The sequence below is a fragment of the Notechis scutatus genome, chromosome 4, assembly GCF_049901735.1.
Source record: "Notechis scutatus isolate UNSWTSFEM ecotype Mainland chromosome 4, rNotScu1.2, whole genome shotgun sequence".
Taxonomy (NCBI): Eukaryota; Metazoa; Chordata; class Lepidosauria; order Squamata; family Elapidae; genus Notechis; species Notechis scutatus.
In genome coordinates, this window is record NC_142012.1 from 12,801,887 (window position 1) to 12,827,134 (window position 25,248).

Here is a 25,248-nt window from a genome sequence, read left to right on the forward strand (position 1 = left end):
TCTCTAGATAAGTTACTTAATGATACTAAACTTTTGAATGCCCACAGATGGGGTTAAGAAAGCTTTATTGTTCTTGTAGAACCAACAATAGATCTCTGTAGGGTTTGGTCAAAGAAGTCAAGATGTCAGTTGTAATGGTACAAAAGAAATTCTGACACACGTACACATAACATCCTCCCTAGTTGAATGCTGATTAATATAATATGTCAATATTAATTTCCCACCCCTTACAAAACAGGCCAAAAGAATTTTAAACTACTCAACTACTAAATCTATTTAGAAATTGTTAGCCTGTTGTCTATATACCACATTAATAATAAAATATCTGAAGGCAGGACAAGAAGTAATGGATGGAAACTAACCAAGGAGAGAAACAACCTAGAACTAAGGAGAAATTCCATGACAGAACAATTAATCAGTGGAACAACTTGCCTCCAGAAGCTGTAAATGCTCCAACACTGGAAGGTTTTAAGAAGATATTTGATAACCATTTGTCTGACATGGTATAGGGTTTCCTGCCTAAGCAGGGGGTTGGACTAGAAGACCTCCCGGGTCCCTTCCAACTCTGTTATTCTGTTAAATGTCCAAGGCTTTCCACCTCTGTTCTGCTACTGCTACACAAAGGATTAAAGCTAGAATAACAAAAGGCCACTCTCCTTAAAAACTCTCTCTGTTTTTTATTTATAGAGTTACCTATTCTCTGATAGCACATTAAGTACTTTGACCTGTTAATCTCTCCGTACTTCATGCCTCCTTCTCTGCTTTTGCCCTTTGTTTCATTTTATCAATATCCTTGTCGATCTTTGCTGATGTTTAAAAAAAAACCAATTATCCACCAATAATTTTTGCTAGCTGACCTGAGTGGGGTGTGCGCTTGCTGTGATCTGAATGTAGGAATTCAGCTGAGAGAATGCCAGGGGGAAAACTCAACTGGGAATTAGCCAAATGAAAAGAAGGACTAGGGGTGACATGATAGCAGTGTCCCGATATTTGAAGGGCTGCCACAAAGAAGAGGGAGTCAACCTAATCTCCAAAGCATCTGAAGGTGTGGATGCTCCAGCACTAGAAGTTTTTAAAGAAGAGATTGGATAACCATTTGTCTGAAAGGGTTACAGGGTTTCTTGCCTAGGCAAGGAGTTGGACTAGAAGATCTCAAAGGTCCCTTCCAACTCTGTTATTCTATTCTGTTCTGTTCTGTTCTGTTCTACTCTACTCTACTCTACTCTACTCTACTCTACTCTATTAAAAGCTTTTTAAAAAACGAAAACCAATTCAAAAAGCCACACTCTACAGAAAGGCATTCTGCTCTGGGTTGATACTAATCTGTCACATTTTGTTTATTGTTTTTTCTGTAGAGAGGATGTGACAGGAGGGCAGTTGTGAAAGGCAGGGAATTCACCATCAGCTTCCTCCATTCAAAACTGGGCTTGGCAAATAATCCATGCGAAACGAATCCAGAAAGACAAAATTAGCAAGCATTAAAGTGTTTTTACTCTTTGCGTCAACTGAATCCAAGGCAGGGCATCATATTTATCAGAGGACATCATTCAAGTTCAACAAAGAATTGGGGGGGGGGGGAACCTTAATGAAATTAATACCACAGACATTACCTCTTGGAAGCATACCTGCCACACCCTACGGAGATATTATTTCCAAGAATAATTGTGCAATTTACACTACTCTCGTTAGGCTGCATAGTTTTGTGACTGGAGGGATAGGCAATTATACTTTGAAAAACAGTGTTTGTGAGTGCAAAATCCCACAAACAAAACCTTTGGAGGACTGCTGTACTTTGCTATTTTTGTCTACTGGAAGATTTGCCAGTCATGTCTTGTCATTAAGGCATCAAATATTAAGCCACTTGTTTAATGTTTATTTATTAAGTGCATTTATATTGCTACTCAACTCACACATGGGTGACTCCTACCATATGTGGCCTGAAATTAATTCATCTAGTTGTACATTATTTAGGCACTACGGCAAATGTATACTCCTAATCATCTTGAGACACTAAATCAAGACTGTCTGAAGTACCTACAGTAGTTTTACAAATGGTCTGGGGAAGAGGATCAAATTATATAAAGTAAAAAAATTAAAATAAAAAGCAGCAGCAGCTTTTAAAAATAAATATGTATAATTGGATTCTCTTCTAGAAGCTGAAGGTAACATGGAATTAGCTGCTCGGGGTTTTTAATTCTGAGCTTTTAATTTAAACCCTAAAGCAGGAGCAGATAATTCAAGTAACAGTATGGTTCATGGTTGCCAGAGACTCCAGGCGTATAAAAATAGCCGTATATTTAAAAAAAATGTTTGGTCTTGAATATGATGACCAATTTGAATTGCTTGACCCTGGTCAGCTAGTAGTTCTGTGGCAGCCATGATCCAGTCAGTGGGCATTCCTAGCAATCTATTATACTAGCTAACTTTAAAAATTAACTTTAAAAATATTTAAAAAAATACAGCTTCAGCTTCTTCCAGTTACCCACACATAATATGAGTGCATGAAATCAATGCGTTTCCCCCCCCCTCTGAACATACAGGTTGAGGACTTTCTGATGCCAGCAATTTAAGAGGTGGTAAGTTTGGAACAATTTCTTCAACTCTGATACTCTGTGACAGGGGTGTCAAACTCAAGGCCCATGGATTGAATCTGGCCTGCGGGGTGCTTAGATCTGGCCCGTGGAGCCGCCCTGGAAACAGCGGACTGGCCCATGGTTCCTCTGCCAGTGAAAACGGAGCTTGGGAGGGCCACACAATGGTGGAATTCAATTTTTTTTTTTACTACTGGTTCTGTGGGCGTGGTGTGGCTTGGTGGGTGTGGCGGGGAAGGATACTGCAAAATCCCCATTCCCTCCCCACCACACTAACCTGCTTTGCAGCTCCGTTCTCCTGTGCAGGGCAACCAAAGAAGACCCAGCCGATCAACTAGGACTCGGGAGGCAGAGAATAGAAGGGAGTGGGGCCAGTCAGAGGTGCTATTTGCCGGTTCTCCAAACTACTCAAAATTTCCGCTACCGGTTCTCCAGAACTGGTCAGAACCTGTTGAATACCACCTCTGCCGCACATGCCTCCCACCCCCAGATCCGTTTTGGCTGACAGAGGGCTGCAGGAGGTTGTCACGGCCAAAAACGCGGGGGCCCTGAGCTCCATTTTCGCTGGCAGAGGGTGGCAGGAGGCTTTTGTGGCTGAAAACGGAGTTTGGGAGCCTGTTGCACGCTCCTGACACATCAAGCTTACCACGTCTACCCTGGCCATGCCTATCCCGGCCCCCTGTGGTTGAAAACAATCCAGATGCAACCCTCAACGAAATCGAGTTTGACACCCCCTGCTCTACGCGCTTCAGTCCTGCCTTCCTGGTATTGCAAATCAATGGCAGGCCCAAGGGGATAAATCAGGAGCGAGACAGTTTGGACAAATGAATTTAATCAAGCGTCTGGGTGAGAAATCCTTTGCTTCAGAGGTGGTATTCAGCAGGTTCTGACCAGTTCTGGACAACCGGTAGCAGAAATTTTGAGTAATTTGGAGAACCGGCAAATGACACCTCTGACTAGAGATTTTACAGTATCCTTCCCCTGCCACGCCCACCAAGCCACGCCCACTGAACTGGTACCGTAGTAAAAAAAAATTGAATCCCACCCTCTGACTGAGCAAGCAAACCAGCCAGGCAACTACCACTGACCCCTTCTGACTTCTATAATGCCCAAATTGAAATGAGCAGAGATGGATTCTGATGAAACAGGATCTTGCAGTTAAATTTCAGACTATGTTTTAAACTTGCATTGGAATCCAGCTTTCAGGTAGTCCTTGACTTATGACCATTCAAAATTACAACAGACCTCCCCAAGGCTAAGGTTATGACCTGGCTTTAAGGTTATGACAAGTGCCCACCCCAACGCCCAGGTCACAGGGTTGCATTGGGATGCTTGGCAACTGGCCTGCATTTATGGCCATTTACAGCATTCCCGGGTCATGTGAATGGAATTTATGATGCTTTTTGCCAGGAATTGACTTTTACTTTTGGTTTCCAGCAAAAAAAGAAAAGAAAAGCCCATTGGATTCACTTTACAAGCCTGGATGAGATCTTCGCATCTCGCTGTTTGAGGAGGTTGCACCACCTTCTCAGAGACTCTTCCCATCCTGCTCACAATCTTTGTGAACTGTTGCCTTCTTTGAGTGACTCATGTTGTTTTTAAGTGACTCTTAGACAGACTCCATCCTGAGTACCCCCCAGAAAAGCCCCTAGACTCTGCAACAACCACAAGAGAGTTTCGGGAGGGGGGACTGGGTTATATGCAAGGAATTTCACAGGGAATCCTTGGTGGCTACCTGCCAGCGTTGTAGTGGTCACTGAGCCGTGCTCTTATAAGGCCGAAATTAGAGGATGGCCAAATACGGAGGTGGCATTTTGATCAATTACGAAGGCGGGGGTTTTCCAGACCACACCAGCCAGACGACACACCCATGATTGCCAAACTACGAGCCTGGTCGGCCGGAAGCACGCCAGACGCACAAGAACTGACTGAACCACCGACGGAACCAACCCTACCTGTCGCCCCGAGCATGACTCCAGCATTGCAGAGTCCAGTCGAGGAGGAAGTCCAGCCGACAGCTCCCCAATGTCCAGCAGAGGGAAGTTCCCTGTGCTCCGGAGATCAGATCGAGTCCGGCGCAGGCCTGCACACTTACAAGACTACCCCTGCGCGATCGAGGTGGAAAGGGACGTCGTGTCCGAAGTCTTCACTCCAGTCTGGAGCAGACAGAGGACTCTATCCTGAGAGCTTGATTGGCTGCCTGGTCGAAGCAGCTAGTATATAAGAGCTGTCAAATGCCCTGTTTGTCGTTGCCGTACGGTCAGTTGAGCTGTTCCCTGTTATCATTCATAAACCGTTGGCAACCGATTAGCTTGTCTCGCCTCGTTATTCCCTGCCGCTTTCTCAGAATAGAATATTAAGTGAATCCAGCTTCCTCCATTGACTTTTGCTTGTTAGAAGCTGGGTGGGAAGGATGCAAAGGGAGATCACATGACCCCTGGATGCTGCCACCGTTGTAAATACAGGTAGTCCTCGACTTACAACAGTTCATTTAGCGACCGTTCAAAATTACAACAGCCCTGAGTATATGGATTTACGACCATCTTTCACACTTTTGACCCCTGTAGCATCCCCATGGTCATGGGTTCAAAGTTCAGGCGCTAGGCAACTGCCTCACATTTATGACGGTTTCAGTATCCCGGCGTCACGGGATCCCATTTTGTGACCTTCTGACAAGCAAATCCATGGGGAAACCAGATGCACTTAACGACCATGTGACTAATTTAACAACTACCACGATTCACTGAACACGGAGAGAAAAGTTGTAAAATGGAGCAAATCTCCCTTCAACGAATTTCTCACTTAACAACAGAAATTATGGGCTCAATTGTGGTCATAACTCGGGGACTACCTGTACAAGCCGGTGGCCAAGCACCTGAATTTTGATCATGTGACTATGCTGTGACAGTTGTAAGGCAAGGAGCGATTGTAAGTAACTTTTTTGAGTGCTGTTATAACTTGGAATGGTCACTAAATGAATGGCTATAAATTGAGGACTACCTGTACAGTGAATTGAAAGAAGGATGAATACAAAATTATTTTGCTGGTCCAGTTTATACACCCCACTAAACCCTGTTCGTTGAATACAGGGATTCCCAACTGGGGGTGCGAGACGATATTCCAGGGGGTGCAAAAACTTGGGTTAGAAGTTTCAAAATTAGTGTATAGGCAAAATTATAGGCATAGAATTGTTTACTTTTGTAAGGGGTGTGTGATGACCCGGGAAGCAGCACACACGTAATAAATTACCAAATATAAATAAATTTCCTTTAATGCCTCCAACTTGGCCGCACTGTTCAATTGTTCGCAGTTGGAGATTAAACTCTTTCCAAAATAGCCTCCAAAAGAAAGAAATACAGTCCAAACTCAAAGAACAGATACCGGAGAAATAAAAAACCAAAACAAACTGCACTGAAGGAATTTCCATGACAGACCTGGATAATTAATTACAAACTTCAAGAAGATAATAAGGCAGTCCGTTGGAAGGCCAACCAAGTAAACCTGTCAGAAATAAAACACGCTTTGCTTCTAAGCAACGCTGTGTTTTAAACGCCCCTCCTTTATACTATTCACCCCAGCTGCAGCCAATGAGGGGGATCATGGCCGCTTCCTCTCCCATAAGCCACGTTGTTCCCTTCTCCATTCCTCCCTGTGTGCCCTAGGATGAAGAGAGGATGGGCCTGGGTCTTCCTCTGATTGCCCAACCAGCCCCTGCCCTTCCCCAGCCTCCTCCACAACCTCCGGAGCCACACTTCCACTCCCTGTCGGCTGTTTGGATGAAAGTAAAGCCGCTAAAATAAGCACTTTTGGGCACACGGTAATTGCGTATATTCAGGCTGCTGGTGGCTGATAAATTAACATGAACTCTCATATCATAGATGTCCCTTCTATCCAATACATACATTTTTAAAATGAGTGATATATGAATATAGAACTCTCAAATGTCATAAGCGACAATACTATAAAACCAATCATTTTATTGTTTACATTTCTAAACAGTTTTGACTACACAGTAGTATTATTTTAGTGTTGGAAGATTTTAGTTTAGTTTACTTTATTGTCATTGCACCTCGTACAACAAAATCAAGCACCATCTTCAGTGCACATCATGACTGTGAAAATAAGCACAAACACACATTCTTCACACTCCATACATTGAATTGAAAACCCCCGACACTGCAGCAACACTGCACTATACAGTAGAATTCAAAAGAGCTACTCCCTGGGATAGAAGCTGTTTTTCAGCCTATTTGTCCTTGTTTTTCTTACCCTGTACCGTCTGCCAGATGGTAATAGTTCAAGAAAAGGGTGCCCAGGATGAGATGGATCTTTGAGAATGTTTTGAACTTTCTTAAGGCAGCGGGAGCTATAAAGCTCTTCCAAAGAGGGGAGAGGGCAACCCATGATCTTCTGGGGCAATGATGTTAACCCTCTGGAATGCTGTCCTATCTGCCACTGTGCAATTGGCAAACCATACAGAGGTGCAGATACTCTATGGTGCAGTGGTATAAGGTCACCATTGATTTTTTTTACATGGTTTTACCTGTTTAATTCCCTCACAATCTTATAAGTTTACAGTGCAAAAACTTCAGATGCAGCCCCGCAGAACTACATTTTACTGGGAAATCTCAATTTATGAAGAATGGCTGCCAAGATATGTTCAAACACAAAAACAATCAAACCTGCAGCTAATAACCATCACTCTAGGATTTTAATATAAAGCACCATATCTATTAAATATAAAGGGGTAGATTAAAAAAAAAACCACTTGTGTTTGTTTTTATTTGTAAAACAGCCTTCTTTTCTTCTGCTCTAGTTGCTGCTTAAAGCATCCCTTTTTTCTTCTTTCTCTTTCCTTAAGTTTCCAAGTATAATTCCGGCGAGAAGCAAAATCCCCAGATTGCGGTTTGAAGAAAACTTGTTCCAGCAGTCTTTAGGATTGTTAATGTCCAAATGGAATATCTGGAAAAGAGACCAAAATGATGAATCAAAACTTGCCCCTCCTCAAATTTTAGAATCTGTCAAGTCTTCTATCAAGAACCTCTTTTATCTCAGACGACCATTGAAGCACTAGCTTTATCAAGAAATAGGATTTGTAGGAGGGATATCCGAGACCATGTGATTAAACTAAAAAGGAGGATGGCGGATAATGTAATAAAAGAACATTAAATGTATAAAAATTCAATATGTATAAATGTATGTAAGGTATATATTTTATATAATAAGATGTAAGACAAAAGGATATGTCAAAAATGATTTCACCATGTTCAATGTTTTTAAATAATATATTTAATAAAATTTGTTTTTTTTTTTAAAAAAGCACTAGCTTTATTGGACAGCCATTAGTCCGGGATTGTAAAAGGCAAGGGTATCAAACTCAAGGCCCATGGGCCAGATCCGGCCTACGGGGTGCTTAAATCTGGTCTGTGGGGCCGCCCTGGAAATATCAAAGGACTAGTTCACAGTGCCTCTGCCAGCCAAAGCAGGCCATGGGGGCCCTGCGTGCGGCCTGTTTTTGGCTGGCAAAGTGCTGCAGGAGGCATGGAGGCCAAAAATGACGCATGGAGGGGCCTCGCGCTGCCCATTTTTAGCCCACAGAGTGCTGGAGGCCGAAAATGAGGAGCTGGGAGGGTGGGGGACACGTGCAGGGCCTCTGCGCAGCCTGTTTTTGGCCAGCAGAGTGTTGCAGGAGGTGTCCATTCCATCTCCCCCCTGTCCCGCGAAGAACTACAATTCTTGAAGAGGTCCCTTTTAGCCCTATGAGTCTATGATTCTATGAATTCCTTTTCCTCTTCCTTCAACTGGGCCCTTCGTTCTTGCCTCGTCTATCCCTCCATTCCATGCTGAACCCTCCCCTGCAGCCTGCAAATGCAGCACAAGCTTCAACCAACCTGGTTCCCCCAACAGGCGGCCGCAGTTGCCAGCGCTGCATAGTAAGGGAAGGTTTGACCGCAATTGATTCCTGCCAGCGTTAGTCCACCGAGCATTGTGCAACTGAAGCCTGCGAGCCAGTATTTGGTCTTTTCCCCAAAGAGGAGTGCTGTAGATTTCACACCAATGGCAAGATCGTCTCTTTTATCCTAAGACAGAAAGTTGGAAAGTTGCTAATTAACAAAACCACCAACCACAAAGGCAGTTTAGCTTGAGGTGAGGAACAGCTGTACAGCAGCAACCATCTTTCAGCATAGCTGGCTGGAGAATTCTAGAAATTAAAGTCCACAAGTCTTAAAGTTGCCAAGTTTAAGGACCCCTGATATAAGCAATGTTACAGCAAAACATAGAAAAGAACCAAAGAAATTTGGCTTGTACTGCTCCCTGTGCTTTTCATCTCCTGTTTCTTTGTTAAATATTATTTCTGGTAAAATATTGGTCTTTAAGGGTGTTAATGAAAAAAGAGAGTTAAGGGAGGTAATGAAAAATGGCCTGAAAATGGCCTGGAAAAGGCCCAAAAACGGTCTTTAAAAATGGCTTGTTTTTTGGCCGTTTTTCGTGCCATTTTCCAGCACTCTGGTGCCCACAGAGGCCAGCTGGCTGGCTAACCCTAACCAAAAGAGCAGCTGGTCACAGCGCACGTGCCCAGAGAGAGGGCTCTGCATGCCACCCTCTGGCATACATGCCATAGGTTCACCATCACGGGGCTTTACGTTAGATCTCTCCCCCACATCAACAGGAATCAACCCCAAAGTTCATCCAATGTTCAGGTGGAGTCCTTGACTACCAACACAGTTCCTGGCATCGTTGAGAACCGAAAGAAATAAAAGCAGCTGCAAACAGGCATTGCTTGCCGTTCAAATGCCCGTGTTTCCAGTTCAACAGGGAACAAGATTTGCATAGCAACCTCATTTAACCACACTCTCTCGTTTCAGTCTCTCTTATCATTAACAAATGGGAAAAGAATCACCTGGTGAGCGTAAATAGTGTCGTAAAGCAAAGTCCAACAGATGCTGGAAAAATACAGGGGTAAACAAACAGACCAATTGCAAGAACCGTGGACCGCAGACCAACCAAGTAAGGCTCCCCAATTGAAGACTAAGCCTAAAGAAAATAAGGAAGAGCAAGTCATAATCATCGCTGGCTAAACACAAACACACACACACACACACACAAACACACACACTGAGAAGTGGCAATATTCAATATTTTTTGCATACAGGTAGTCCTTGGCTTACCACCACAATTGAGCCCAACATTTATGTTGTTCAGTGAGACATTTGTTAAGTGAGCTTTGCTCCATTTTATGACCTTTCTTGCCACCGTTAAGTGAATCACTTCAGTCGTTAAGTTAGCAGCACAGTTAAGTGAGTCTAGCTTCCCCTGGGACTTTGCTTGTTAACAAAAGGCAATCACATGACCCCAGGACACTGCAACCGTCATAAATATGAGGCAGTTGCCAAGCATCTGAATTCAGGTCACATGACCGTGAGGAATGCTGCAATGGTTGTTAAGTGTGAAAAATGGTCATAAGTCATCAGTTTCAGTGCCGTTGTAACTCCAAATGGCCACTAAATGAACTGTTGTAAATCAAGGAGTACCTGTATAGTAAGAGCTGGTTTGGTCTAGTGATTAAGGCACATGAACTAGAAAGCCAACAAACCATGAGTTCAAGTCCCATCTTGGCCATGAAAGCCAGCTGGGTGACCTGGGCCAGTCACTGTCAGTCCAACCCACCTTACAGGGTTGTTGTTGTGGAGAAAATAGGAGGAAGGTTCGCTGCCTTTGAATTATTTCTAAAAAATAATAAAGGCAAAATATAAATAAATAATAATAGAAATATATAAATACTTCTCTACTCTTGCTGCATCTACAGATCGATCCCAGTGGTTTCGTTAGGGTGACTTTTTGGTTATTTTGGTGAAGAGGACTCAGATATTCACCTACAAGGCCATGTGGTAGAATTTGCCCAGCATCTATGAGGTAAAATTGCTTGAAATGATTCTCAGTGAGAAGGATTTCTTGATACAGCTTTGATACAGAGCAGCTCATGTGATTGCATTTGGCAAATGCGGCAACGTGACCACAATTTATCATGTTTTTTGTCAGAAACCAAGGTTTGCTTCCATTTCTGGCATACAGTGCCCATTAAGGACAATAGTTCTGCTTAATAACTATGGCGATTCACTTAATGACCACTGCAAAAAAGGTCACAAAATTGGGTCTGTTCACAGGGTAGCCCACTTAATGACTGGCAGGACTTACGATTGTTATTCCAGGCTCAATTACGCTGGTAAGTTGAGGACTATCTGTACGTAAGCACCACTCACATCCTGGACATAAACTGTTTCAACTCCTACCCTCAAAACGATGCTATAGCACTGCACACCAGAACAACTAGACACAAAAACAGTTTTTTCCTGAATGCCATCACTCTGCTAAACAAATATTTCCCTCAACACTGTCCAACTATTTACAAAGTCTGCACTACTATTACTATTAATTTTCTCATCACTCCTTATCACCTATCCCCTCCCTTTTATGACTGTATGACCTTATTGCTTGTATTCTAACAATTTTTATTGTTTCCTAGTATGATTTGATTGCTTATTGTACCCTATGACTATTATTAAGTGTTGGACCTTATGATTCTTGACTCTTGACGAATGTATCTTTTCTTTTATGTACACTGAGAGCATTTGCACCAAGACAAATTCCTTGTGTGTCCAATCACACATGGCCAATAAGGAATTCTATTCCATTCCATTCCATTCCATTCCATTCCATTCCATTCCATTCCATTCCATTCCATTCTATTCTATTCTATTCTATTCTATTCTATTCTATTCTATTCCTATTTCTATTTCTAATTCTAATTCTAATTCTAATTCTAATTCTAATTCTACTCTATCTGTATTCTATTCTAAATAAGATTAGGCTAGTGCGTATTCAATATTTTTTAGAGAGAGCCAAGAAGCAGAGTTTTCCATTTTTCTAGCCCTCCTAGGTGTATAAATGATTAATGAGGCATTACGAATATGCATTAGGCTGCCATTTTTATGGAAGGGTGCATTATTTTCTTTCATCATATTTGAGGAAAATGAGTCAGTCCAACTTAATGAGGAAGTAATTTCCAATACACAAAGGACTGACCCTCCCATCGCTAAGCCTGACTCAGGGCAGAAGGCAAATCGTTTTCATTCCACTTCTCTTGATCAGCGCCTTGATGAGAAGAAGCGAAGAACGATGGCAGAACTTTAAACAGTCTTATGAAGACAACGTCCATCTTCCATCCACTATTACAAAGAGATTAGGAGGCTTGCTTTCCAATCAAAGGTGGTAACTGTTTATGGAGATGCAACAGGGAGTAAGTTCTGTGAGTCCACAGTTGTCCCAACAATTCAAAGAGATATGTCTGATTCATGCAAATGGTCTCTGCAGAACATGTCCTGTAAATGGCATGGCACAGCCTACTGTTATTTGTTGATTTATTAAGATTTTTATCCTACATTTATTCTTTTTTATAAATAAGCCAAGGCAGTGAACACACACAGGACTTATTTCTCCTCCTATCTTCACCAAAACAACAACCCTGTTCGGTGGGTTGGAGAGGGGAAGGGGGCAGAAGGAGAGAGAGAGAGATGAATGCAAAGCCACCCAGCTGGCTTTTATGCATAAGGCAGGACTAGAACTCACAATCTCCTAGTGGTTGGTCCAAAGTCATCCAATCAGCTTTCATGCCTAAAGTGAAGTAGAACTCACTGTGTCCTGGCTTTTTAGCCTGGTGCCTTAACCACTAGACTAAACTGGCTTTTTATACTATAATACAAAAATGTTTTGGAAGTAGTCAGTAGCCTGAGAATAAAACATTTTAACTCCCACAGGGGAGGAAAGAATGACAAATTACTTTTCATGTTAATTCAATTCAGCTTAAGTCAGTATAAGCTGACATTCATTCATATGAAATGGAAATTGCTGAACTTACCTAAATACAACTGTGGCCAGTAAGTTATTCTCTTCATTAGTGGATATGTCACCACAAGAAATAAAGAAGAAGCACCTAAAATAATGCTGTGAAAAAATAGGAAGCGTTAAATGACAAATCACTGTTTTCTTCCAGTAGCCTATAAAGGGTAGGAGAAAAGGACATATTTTGCAATAAAAATAGAAGTAGGGGCCGTATTAAGTATACTTCGCACACACTTCTTTGGGCAGGACAACCAAAGTAAAATCTCTGCACATACACACATACATACATACACACACACACACACACATACATACATACATACATACATACCTTGATGTAGCCTTGGCTCACCCTGGAATTCTCTAACTATCCCATAAAAGGAAAAATGATTTTTTTGTGTATAGAATTCATGTTTTCAAGCATGATAAACTGGGACAACGCATAATTAAGAAGGCCCCTATTGTCATCAATGGTCTATATGCAATTAACTCTTGACAATGAACTTACCTGTAATAATTTAAACACAGCAAGACACCCAAAGCCAAGCTAAGCTGTGTACCGAGAAAAACAAGGGCTTGAAAATGCGTGAGCTCTCCAGCTGCCAGTGGACGATTTGCAGTTCTCACCACCTAAAATACAAACAATTATTTCAGAGGCTGCATTCCACTACTGATTACGCATATATACCAGTTACAGGATCCATTTATTCTGTAGCCCATGCATACGGTATATACTCATCTATAAGCCCATCCACAGATAATTCAGCCTTCAAATGCTTAATTAAAACACTGTGAAAAATGCTCCACCTGCAGATAAACTGACCTTTGAAAATTTGTATGCTTTCATTTTCAGAATTGGCTGATAATTATACATTTTTCATGGTATTTTGGTTAAAAATTCAAGCGTTGGCTTATTTGTGTTTGTGTTTGTATAATAGCATATGTGGGTATATGGATTTAAATACATTTAAAAAGTATTATTATATATGCTTGCAGATGAGCCAAACACAATTTTTGGTGTACATTTTGGCTCCTAGCATTACTTTCTATTCCTTTATATTTATGGTACATTACTACATTCCTTTATATTTATGGTAATGTTTTTCCTTTCTGGTTTTTGAGTGTATGTCACTCCCCCCTCCTTAGGAAGTGAGCTATTTAAATATTCTAAACTAGCGTATTTAAAATCATGGTTAGCTGAGTAATCCTACAGTGATGCGATTTGTGTATAATATGAGGCATGCTTACACATCAGATAATTCAAAGCACACAAACAACATTATGGAGTTGCATTGTGAATAAATGGTTAAAATACGTTTTTGCAAAACAGCATCAAATAGTATGTGGAACAAGCTTTTGTTTTCATGTTCACCCTTTTCACTCTACGCAGCTTTTGGGAATACAGTTCAAATATATTTTGTTGTTTCAAAAAAGTTGCAACTTGCGTGATGCCCAAACCCAGAGAGAACAATAAATCATAGTTTCTTAACCTGGCTTGTTTTCACCAGTCAGATTTATGATGAGCCAATATGGTAGAAAGAATGCCTGTGTCTTTATGTCTTTCTAACTCACTGCTTATATTTCAAATTACACTTTCAGATAACTTCAGGAGAAACTATATAAGCTTTATTTAAGTATGGTTCATTGAATAAACCCCAGCAAATAAATAGTTAAATAACCTTATACAGTTTTTCCTAAAGACAATAACTATCAGAAGTGGAATAAACAAATTATCTATTGAGTCAGGATGATTATAGGTGTCCAGAAATACACAGAAAGCATGCATTCATACTAATTGCTTGGAAACCCAGAGTGCACAAACACTTATGACTGTTTGTGAATTTCTACCCAGGACTATTATCTTTTCCAAGAACAGGATGCTGGAAATTTTATCTGGCATGGACATTTTAGAAAAGACCTGTTGCATCACTTTAAGATATTTAAAGGTTGGGAGAAAGTGGTAAAATAAGAGACCTAAGCTAGCATTTGCAAGATTTTTATAGCTGTATCACAGATTTCCTCATTCAAAATGAATCTTTTAGGACAAAGATCCAGGGCTGGAATAAATAAATATAAACACCGTTGGAGAGAAGTTAACTTCTGGGCACTTTCTGTTCAATAAGTTTAAAGACATTGTATGGACATCTAAAAAATAGAGCTGTAGCTGGTATTAGAAGGTTATTCAAGGGAACCATAGAAAGCCTTCGAATCCCGCCTTTATAATTTTTTTTTTTTACAAATAACGCAAAGTGATGAATATAACCAACATATCTTCTTCCTCCTGTTTCCCCCACAACAACAACCCTTTGAGGAAGGTTGGACTGAGTTAAAGTGAGTGGCCCGAAGTCACTCAACTGGCTTTCATACTTAAGGCAGGGCTAGAACTCAGTCTCCTGGGGACTGGGCCAAAGTCACCCAGCCAGCTTTCATGCCTAAGGCAGGATTTGAACTCAGAGTTTCTCCCACTTTGTAGCCTGGTGCCTTGGTAACCAGACCAGGGGTGTCAAACTCAATTTCACTGAGGGCCGCAACAGGGTTGTACTTGACCTTGGGGGAGGGACCAGGTGGGGAATGGCCGGGATGGGTGTGCCCAGCTCAATATCATCTGTGTTGGGGTGCCTGTGGTGGCTCGAGCTCCCCAGCTCCGTTTTTGGCTGTGACGGCCTCCTGCAACCCTTTGCTAGCAAAAATGGAGCTCAGGGGGGCAGCCTGTGGCCCTCCCGAGCTCCACTTTCGCTGGCAGAGGCACTACAGGCCGGTCCTGCCAGGGCAGCCCTGCGGGCCAGATCTAAGCACCCCATGGGCTGGATCAGGCCTTGAGTTTGACACCCCTGAACTAAACTTTATCTCTCTGAGAATTTCTAGAGAGGGAAAGAGGGAGAGAGAAAGGGGAGGAACTTACGTTCCTTATAATGACCATTTAAATTAGATTACAGATAATCAGAGGTGGAAGGGACCTTGTAGGTCATCTAGTCCAACCCCCCACTCAAGCGGGAGACCCTACACCATTTATGACAAATGGCAGTCCAATCTCTTCTTGAAAGTCTCAAGTGATGGCGCTCCCACAACTTCCGAGGGCAACTTCTGTTCCATTGGTTGATTGTTCTCACTGTCAGAAAGTTTTTCCTTGTTTCCAGGTTAAATCTCTCCTTGTTCAGTTTCCATCCATTATTCCTTGTCTGGCCTACAGGCGCTTTGGAAAATAGCTTGACCCCCTTCCTCCCTGTGGCAGCCCCTCAAATATTGGAAGACCGTTATCATGTCTCCCCTGGTCCTTCTCTTTACTAGACTAGCCAAGCCCAGTTCCTGCAACCGTTCGTTGTATGTTTTAGCCTCCAGTCCCCTAATCATCCTGGTTGCTCTTCTCTGTACTTTTTCTAGAGTCTCAACATCTTTTTTATAATGTGGTGACCAAAACTGGATGCAGTACTCTAGGTGTGGTCTTACTAAGGCTTTATAGAGTGGTATTAGTACTTCTCTTGTTCTTGACTGTATCCCTCTGTCAATACAATTTAGGATTGCATTAGCTTTTTTGGTGGCTGCTGCACACTGCTGGCTCATATTTAGCTGGTTGTCCACTAAGACTCCAAGATCCCTCTCACAGTTACTGCTATTGAGCCTGGTTTCACCCAGTCTATATGTGTACTTTTGGTTTTTCTTGCCTAAGTGTAGGACTTTACTTTTCTCTACACTGAATTTCATTTTATTAGATATGAAATTAGCAAATAGGATGAGCTCTGAATCTTCTCTACCTTTTTGTCATAGTCCACATCCCACATGTCATTTATAATGCAGCCAGCTCCACGCATCAGAACTGAGCCAGCACCGAAAAGTAACAAGAGATCCCAGGATGGCCAACAACCTGGTTCAGCTGCCAAGGATATACTCCAGGTACAGGGAAGATACAGCAGCCAAATCCCTAAAAACAAAAACAAAAAAACAGACAAGGAACAGAAAAAGAGGGATTTATAACCGGTGCATGCAAAAATAATCAGCTCCTTAGTTTAAGTCTTAAATTAGTTTGATTCTTCGATATTCTTTTCACCTTTTTATGTTTTATTTGGCATTTTTGTCTAGGGTGAAAAATGTTATCCTAATCTCATTGTGAGACGCAGTAGAGTGGATGCTTCAGTAGGGAAAACTAACATCCAGGCAAGAAAAAAATGCCAGCTAGTCCAGAAAAATTGCTCAGGATTTATCAGCCTTTAGGGTTTTTGTTTTTTTTGACAATGACAGTGTTTATGAAAGCATTTTACTCCCTCTGGAGGCCAAATTAAGTCATTCAATTTCAGTAACAGGCCTACAATAAATGTAATCCCCAGACAAATGAAAGAAATATAAAAACAAAACACTGGGAAAGAGATATTTTTTCAATATCAAAAGCTTCATCTATCCACTTGCAAGAGATTAACGTTTCCATACTTGATTCTGTTACATTTTCAGAAGTATTTTTTTTAAATTTTTTGTTTAAAAACAACAACAGTTTATTAGTTTTTACAATTAAAAACAACCAACGATACATACACAAATAAACAAGAAGAAAAAAAGAAGGAAGAAAAGAAAGAAAAGAAAAGATTGAAAAGAAAGAAAAAAGAAAGAAAAAGAAGGAAGAAAAGGCGGCCAGATTAGCCTTCGCTCAATATTGGAAACAACATCAAATTCCACCAGATGAAGTGATTATTGATAAAATTTCAAAATGTGCAGAAATGGACAAACTGACTTTGGCACTAAAAAACAAAGATACTTCACTATATTATGATAGTTGGAATTGTTGGTATAATTGGATTGATCAAAGATAAATTATATACCATAAGGCATAAGAGGAAAGTATTAACCTATAATAATGAGATAGCGATATATGTATAGAAGTATTTCTAATTATGCATACCACAAGCATTCGAAAGTGAAATAAAATCATCACAGAAAGCAATTTTCTATCACATTTCTTTTTTTTTTTCCAGGCCTTCTCAGATTAACAGTCTCTGAGGGTTTAAGAACAAATGTGCATTTATCTTGGTTTAAATATTTTAAACGGAGGGTAGTGCCCTAAGGTTGCTTTTCACTGGATGGTGGAGGAATGGAAGGATGGTGTCTGTCTGCAAGGAATATAAATCATTCCATTCCCCACCATCATCCAGTCAGAGCTGAAGAAGCTTCTTGGATAAGAAGCGAAACATCTTCAAAAGAAAAAAACCAGAAAATCCAGTTGCCACTTGAAAAAAGCACCTTTGGGACAACCATGACCTGGGAGAATCTCCACAGACAAACACAGAGTCCTCATTTTACAACAGTTCACTTAGTGACCATTCAAACTTACAACAGTACTGAAAAAAGTGACTTAGGACCATTGCTTTTCATATATACGACCGTCGTAGCATTCCCCACGGTCACACGACCAAAATTCAGATGCTTGGGCAATCGGTTCATCCTATTTATGACGGTTGCAATGTCCCAAGGTTACATGATCGATCCCCTTTGGCCACCTTCTAACAAGCAAAATCAATTTGGGGAAGCCACACTCACTTACCCACCCAGGTGAATAATGTTAACAACTGCCTCGATTCCCTCGTGGCAGGGAAGGACATAAAATGGGGCAACGCTCACTGAACACACGTTGCACTTAGCAACAGACACGTGTGTGGGGGGGTCCCCTTGTGGTCCAGGTTTCATTTAGCAACATACACATTGAGGGGGTCCCTTGTGGTCCAGGTTTCACTTAGCAACATACACATTGAGGGGGTCCCTTGTGGTCCAGGTTTCACTTAGCAACATACACATTGGGGGGGTCCCTTGTGGTCCAGGTTTCACTTAGCAACATACACATTGAGGGGGTCCCTTGTGGTCCAGGTTTCACTTAGCAACATACACATTGGGGGGTCCCTTGTGGTCCAGGTTTCACTTAGCAACATACAAGTTGGGAGGGTCCCTTGTGGTCCAGGTTTCACTTAGTAACATACATGTTGGAGGGGTCCCTTGTGGTCCAGGATTCAGTTAGCAACATACACATTGGGGGGTCCCTTGTGGTCCAGGATTCTCTTAGCAACATACACATTGGGGGGGGGGGAACTCCCTTGTGGTCCTAACCCGAGGACTATCTGCACATTGCCTGCTAAGGGTTCTCTTTCCTCCCGCTTTGCAAAGCCCAAACGAAGAGAGAAGAGAGAGGGCAGTGCCAACTCACCAATGGGCTTATCCAGCCGCATGAGACGCAGGTAAGGCTGGAGCCAGAGCGGCGCCGTCTGCACCAAAGCCGCCGAGGAAAGCGTCCCGGCTGGGCTGCTCCTCGAGCCCGGAGGACGCGGCGGCTCCCAGCCCGAAGAGGGTCCCGCCAGGGTCCGGAGAGCGGCCGCGGGGCAGACCGCCTCCGCCCTCCCGAAGCCGGGAAAGGGCGCTTGGAAGCGGCATAGTGGCCGGGCTGCCCGGCGTATCAGACGCACCAGCCCCATTCCGGGCCCAAATTCTCCCCCCCCGCCCACAACACACTCTGCCGTGACGTCATCGGGGGGGAGCCAATCAGAAGCGTCACCAAGAGAGAGGAAAAAAGAAAAGTCCTTCCTTGAGTTCCGGCTCCGCGTCGCCTTCGGGCTCTGCTTGCGGGGGCGGGGTTGCGGGTTTGGAGTAAACTCGCGTTATCCGAAAGAGGCGCTTCCAGGCTTACCCCGGGGTAAGAAGCGAGGTGGAAGGGAATGCGCCGAAAGGAAAAATTGGGAGCAGGTTGGGCAGGTTTAAGGCTCCTTGCAAAACTAGAGAAATTGAACAATTCGTCAACGGAACAACTTGCCTCCAGAAGTTGTGAATGCTCCAACTCTTGGAAGTCTTTAAAAAGACATTGGACAACGGTTTGTCAGAAATATAGGGTTTCCTGCCTAAGCAGGGGGTTGGACTAGAAGACCTCCAAGGTCCCTCCCAACTCTGTTCTTCTATTTCTAAATGCCGCCAAAACGGTCCTGTGGTTCCAGCGAGTCTCTTGGGCCGGTTGCAATAAGCACCTGCTGCAAGGAATGTGCACAAGGCTGGCGTTTCTCAACCTTGGCTTTATTTATCCCAAAGGTGCTTTTTCAGGAGGGAGGCTTCCAATTTCCATCCCCCACTTATCCTGTCAGAGCTGAAGAAGCTTCTTGGATGAGAAGGGAAACGTCTTCAAAAGAAAACAATAAAGTCCTGTTGCCTCCTGAAAAAAAGCACCTTTTAGCTATAACAATTTGGGATGAACACCCTTCGAATAGTGTGGGAGTAGGAAGGGATTTCCAGAGGAAAAATTGCAGGCTAAAGGAACCAGGAGGACTATTCAGATGACCCCGAGGACACAGATAAACCTCCAAGTGCTTCCAAGGACCCTCTAAAAGGATGCAAATGACAGGCGGTCTGCAAGGAATACAAATCCTTCCATTCCACACCATCATCCAGTCAGAACTGAAGAAGCTTCTTGGATGAGAAGCGGAACGTCTTCAAAAGAAAAAAAACAAGAAAAGTCCAGTTGCCTCCAGAAATAGCACCTTTGGGACAACCATGACCTGGAGGACTGAGAATCTCCACTGAGTTGGGTTATTTAATTAATCAGAATAGATCTGGAAGGGAACCTTGGAGGTCTTCTAGTACAACCCCCCAAACAGGAGACCCTATATTGTTTCAGACAAATGTTTATCAATCTCTTCTTAAAAGCCTCCAGTGATGAAACACCCACAACTCCTGAAGGCAAGCTGGTCCATTGCTTAATTGTTCTGTCAGGAAATTTCTGCTTAGTTCCAGGTTGTTTCTCTTCTTGATTAGTTTCCACCCATTGTTGTTTGTCTTGCCTTTTGGTGCTTTGGAGAATAACTTAACACCCTCTTCTTTGTGGCAGCTTCTCAAATATTGGAATATTGCTATCATGTCCCCCCTGGTCCTCCCCGCTAGACTAGCCAAACCCAAATCCTTCAACTGTTCGTGTTTTAGTGTCTAGTCCTTTAATCATCTTAAATTGCTCTTTGCGCTCCCCCTCTCCCCCACAAAGTCTCAAGATCTCTTTTGTAATGTGGTGGCCAAAATTGGATGCCACATTCCACATGTGGCCTTACTAAATGATTTATAATACTTCACGTGATTTTGATTCCATGCCTGTTTATACAACCAAGTATTTTAAGATGGCTGGATGGCTGGAAGATTTTGGGAGTTGAGATCTATTCATTTTAAAGATGCCAAGGTTGAGAAACATTGCACTAAGCTTCTGCAAAATCCCTTTATTTTAGGATGCTGGACAAGTTACATATTTATTTTGGTTTTTTATTTGAATGATATCAATTGTTGAGTCACCAACAACAACAATAAAGCAAAATATAAAAATTGTATGGCAATATCTTTGTTTAAATGTATTGGCTTCCCCTATGGTAACCTTTATTAATAGTAATTAGTGGTAGGAAAATTGTTCCTAAGCCTAATTCACTATAAATTGTTCAACTTTCTAGCTTTGGCCGACATAAGCCTTGCTCTATAAATGATGTGGTATGGTTTCGCTACTGTATGAATGAGATAATGACCAGACAGATGAAGTTGGGTGGTATCAAAATTGAATACATGATTTTATATATTTAACTTTATAGGGAGAGGAAGGCTACATCATGACGATATGCTCTTCCAGAATGATTAAAGAGGCATCTTTGGGCCAATGTTCAAAGATTGTGTAGATATTCTTGGAATATGCTCCAGATAATGCTTATTATCAAAAAAGCAAAATGTCAGTTTGGCAACACATGAAAACCAGTGTTATTTCCCAATTAAAAAGGATATTTTATATTTCTACCAGAACTTGTTCATTGAGGAACTTAGGTGTTTTTTTTTTTTGTTCCTGTGGTGGTTTCTTCTTCCCTCATCTACCTTTAAGCTTTAAGCTTTATTTGCACAGCAGAGTAAATAACTAAGAAATGCACATGTATGGTATCAACATAAAAACTTTATTTCAAAATATACAAATAATCCAAAACAATAGAGGCACACATCAAATGAAAATAAATATATATTTTATACAAATGTCTAGAAACGCTTGAGAGGGCCAGATCGGCCCTTTAGTCTAGTCCATTTTGCTCAGCACTGCCTGCCCCAATTAGCAGCCAGGAGTGTTTAGAGTTGTAAAAATACACATTTTTTTCAGCACTACACAGAGAGGCCAGAGACTGAATTCAGAACTGTTGGGAGTGCAAAACTCCATATTCTGATTAACAAAGGCAATGTCTGGTTTTCACAGTTAGCATGTTGACAAGTGAAATGTGCCATACTGGAAGACCTTTGTATTCCAATAAATGAAATGCACCTGTGGCTGAAATAATTCTTCCTGAGAAACTAACTTTTCTTGGTTTCCTTGCCTTTAAATCCAAGGACCTGAGATTAGAATCTGATTGCCAACAACTCAAAAACAGAGCTTGATTGATCACAGATATATATAATATAGTAATTGATTTTGATTCTGTCTGGAACATGATTGCTCCTGTTTTCTTATAGTCTTCAGTTGATTTTTCCCAACATTGACTGGCCTGTTCTGTTATTCATTCACAGCAGTTTTATAATCTACACTTTGGCTATCGATTTCCTTGTGTGATACCAGAGTCTTCGTTCCTCAAATAGCATCTGAGGAAATAAAGTGCTTTGTACCCTTTTTTACAATTCAAAGATAAGCTTGAATGGCAGTAGAGAGTGAAGTAAATGATTTACCTTTTATTTCTTCTTGGTTTCTGCCACTAAAATATTGGGAGAGAGTCTGTGACAAATTTTATTTTACCTGGAATAAAGATGAGGGCAAATACAAACCAACCTAATTTATAATTTGCAAATGAGAAGACTCACAGAAGTTTTCCACATGTTGTGAAGTTGTTCCTTCACTTTAAAAAAAGAAAGCAAGGGGTAACTGCCCACAAGAAAATATAGACTTCGTTTTTACAAAATGTTTATGATTTTTTTTGTATGGATTTTTTTTAAATTAAAAAGCTTTGCTAACTTGTAAAAAGGGAATAACTGAACATGTGTTTGGGGAAAAGTATAAATCTTATAAAAAAAGTTTGTCTTCTTCTGAGCTGAAGTAGTCAATCTCAATAAAATCTTTGTCTTCCAGGTTGGAAAATGTGTATTAACTTATTAAATGCAAGCCAATACTTTGGCATTTCTTATTACATAAAATCCATATGAGAAACCTGGGAGATCAAGGCTGTGCCCAGGAATAAGAGGATTTTCCTGCAAAATTGGTAGCATCTCATCACTGGGCATTTTTAGGAGGTAGCCATTCAGCTGAACAGACCTGGAAGAGGAAAGTGTCGTATTATATATTACACATTTGAACTGGAAAAATACTGTAAGCCATGGGAACAGTTTTGGTTCATCAAGGCCGGTGTTTCTTAACCTTGGCAATTTTAAGATGTATAGACTTCAACTCCCAGAATTCCCCAGCCAACATGCTGGCTGTGGAATTCTGGGAGTTGAAGTTCCCCACATCTTAAAATGGTTAAGTTTCAGTAAATTGGTCTGGGCTTTCAGTCAGAAAATCTACAATTCCACACTGTTTGCTACAAAAGAGATCTGTAGGGCTACAAAAGAAATAGAAGCATGTCTAAGTTTTATTAGCTACTAGCAAGGAGATATTTCAATATCTTGTTGGAAAAAAGGATGGCTCGCCCTTCAGTTTCTCATTGTGAGGAAAATGAGATTCACACTGTTCACAGAAATCCTGTCTTAATAATAAGTGTTCGAGCAAAGGTCTTAAAACTTGGCAAGTTAAAGACTTGTGGACTTCAACTCCCAGAATTCCTGAGCTAACATGACTGGAGGAGGAATTCTGGGAGTTGAAGTCCACAAGTCTTAAAGCTGTCAAGTTTGAAGACCCCTGTGTTAGAGTTTGGCTTTATTCAGTGTCCTCAGTTGTGGGAGCGCCATCACTTGAGACTTTCAAGAAGAGATTGGACTGACGTATTGGAAAAGGGTTTGGGTCAGAACACGTAAGTCAATTTTTTCAGTGCCGTTGTAACTTCAAACACTCCCTAAACAAATGGTTATAAGTTGAGGACTACCTGTACATACAACTTGCTAGGAGTGAATCCCTTTGAATTTCTTAGAATTATCTGCAGAATTTCAGAGTTACTTATTTTCAAATCTTAATAAGCATAACAGACTTCATGTTTCAGGATTGTAAACTTCTTTTAGATAAACTGTGTTCGTTTTTTAAACCCAAATGTATCCCTCCAAAACCACTGTTTAGAACGAGGTGGCAAGATGAACTACTCACCGGGAAAGTAAATTATCTTCTCCGTAAGGTAGTAAAAGATACTCATCTATTTGCTTCTTGGAAAAGTAAGTTGGGATGTAGAGGTGCTTGGTGGTGTTGTAGAGGTTTAAGGCAAATAAAGTGATGTCACCTTCTCTGTACTTTGGGCTGGAATGACAAAGCCAACAGGTTAACAGAAGTTGTAAGTGCAAGCACGTTACAATACAGCTGGGTTTCTCCACCTCAGCCATTTTAAAGACGTTTGGACTACAATTCCCAACATTCCCCTGGCCAACATGCATTCTGCAGAATTCCCAGCCATGTCTTAACTTTGCTAAAGTTGAGAAACGCTGCAAGACAGGAATGCTGGAGAGGGATTTATGCTGTCTCTCAAAGGAAGTTAAGGCATCAGTGGGTTGAATGGGAATTCTCTCGAGCCGTGGTGGCGAACCTATGGCACGCCTGCCAGAAGTGGCACGCAGAGCCATTACTGCCGGCATGCGAGCGCTCACCCAGAAAAAGTGTACTGCGCATGTAGTCACACCCGACAGCTGATTGTCGGGTATCTAATGTGCATGTGCGGGGGTGTGGCGGTGCGCAGGAAACACTCGCGCATGTGCAGAAGCATGCGGCGTGCATGGGAGGATTGCTTACACATGCGCAGAAGCACGCAATGTGTGTCGCGTAAGTTGCACAAGTCACGTGTATGCGCATGAGGCATGGGGGCGCGTGTGCATTGCCTTCTGGGTAATGGCATGTGAACACAAGCAGGTAAGCGCACGCACAATTATTGGCATGGGAGCCCCAAAAGGTTAACCACCACTGTTCTACAGGGTGTATTTATTAACCCAGGGACTGGATGTTCCCTTGGTATATGCGCAGTAAAACTGCACATGCACGTCAGCCAGAATTTGAAACGTAAATAAAAAAGGGCAAAATTTGGCAGTCCTTCATTGGAAGCTGGCGGGCACAGTGTGAAATACCCAGCCTGGTCTTTTCTTACTTTAGTCCTTTTTGCTGGGATAAAATCTGTCAATCTTCTATATCAGGGATGGGTTTCCTTTGGGTGAGGGTGAGCGCACTGTTTTGGGAAAAGATAAGGGTCCAGGGTGGGCAGAGCGAAGATGTAAAGTGGATAAGGTTGGCTAGGATTTTCTGGGTTCGCAGTTACACAACAATTGTCACACTTCCAGCTTTTAACGTCTCAGGACATCGCATCCCTGACTTTTCAGCAAAAAATACCCGTGAAATTCAGTGGTGTACTCAGAAGGCGTTCCCTGGCTTGCAAAAAAATCTTCCACCCCAACCCCACACCCAGCGGATAACTAAACGAAAGACCACAGATGCGTGGAGTGAAAATGTACCACTAGGAAGCAACAGTTTTGGCTTTGTGGCCTGTTGGCCGCCGGGAGCCAAATCAGAGGAGGAGGAGGAGGAGGAGTGGGAGTCAAGTCAACATCAGGGCAACCTGGGAGCTCCCAGGGGGAAGGAAGAATGGAGCTATCAGAGAGTGAGACAGAGGCAGAGCCTGGG

The 25,248-nt window shown here is 42.0% G+C and overlaps 2 protein-coding genes across 2 annotated transcripts in view; both read right to left on the reverse strand.

Moving 5' to 3' along the window:
* Window positions 1-6,548: 6,548 nt before the first annotated feature.
* COQ2 (coenzyme Q2, polyprenyltransferase) lies at window positions 6,549-18,985 on the reverse strand. Its single transcript, XM_026687152.2, has 7 exons — window positions 18,673-18,985; window positions 16,244-16,410; window positions 13,000-13,121; window positions 12,508-12,593; window positions 9,493-9,626; window positions 8,483-8,671; window positions 6,549-7,553 (listed from the first exon to the last, which is right to left on the reverse strand). The coding sequence occupies exons 1-7, from the start codon at window positions 18,935-18,937 to the stop codon at window positions 7,404-7,406; spliced, it is 1,113 nt and encodes a 370-aa protein (XP_026542937.2). The 5' UTR covers window positions 18,938-18,985; the 3' UTR covers window positions 6,549-7,403.
* Window positions 18,986-21,386: 2,401 nt separating this feature from the next.
* The window catches only part of HPSE (heparanase), a 38,861-nt gene continuing 34,999 nt past the window's right edge, over window positions 21,387-25,248 (reverse strand). Inside the window, exons 11-12 of the mRNA XM_026687151.2 lie at window positions 23,737-23,883; window positions 21,387-22,755 (exon numbers count right to left, since the gene is read on the reverse strand). Of these exons, the coding sequence (XP_026542936.2) occupies window positions 22,596-22,755; window positions 23,737-23,883 (307 nt within the window). The 3' untranslated portion in view covers window positions 21,387-22,595. The remainder of the gene's footprint in view (window positions 22,756-23,736; window positions 23,884-25,248) is intronic.

Coding starts and splice junctions, on each gene's coding strand:
- COQ2 (XM_026687152.2), bottom strand. CDS start 18,937: ATGGGGCTGGTGCGTCTGATACGCCGGGCAGCCCGGCCACTATGCCGC. Junction 16,411..18,672: donor GCGGCTGGATAAGCCCATTG/GTGAGTTGGCAC, acceptor TTTTGTTTTTAG/GGATTTGGCTGCTGTATCTT. Junction 9,627..12,507: donor CTGGCCACAGTTGTATTTAG/GTAAGTTCAGCA, acceptor TATTTTCTTTAG/GCTTAGTCTTCAATTGGGGA.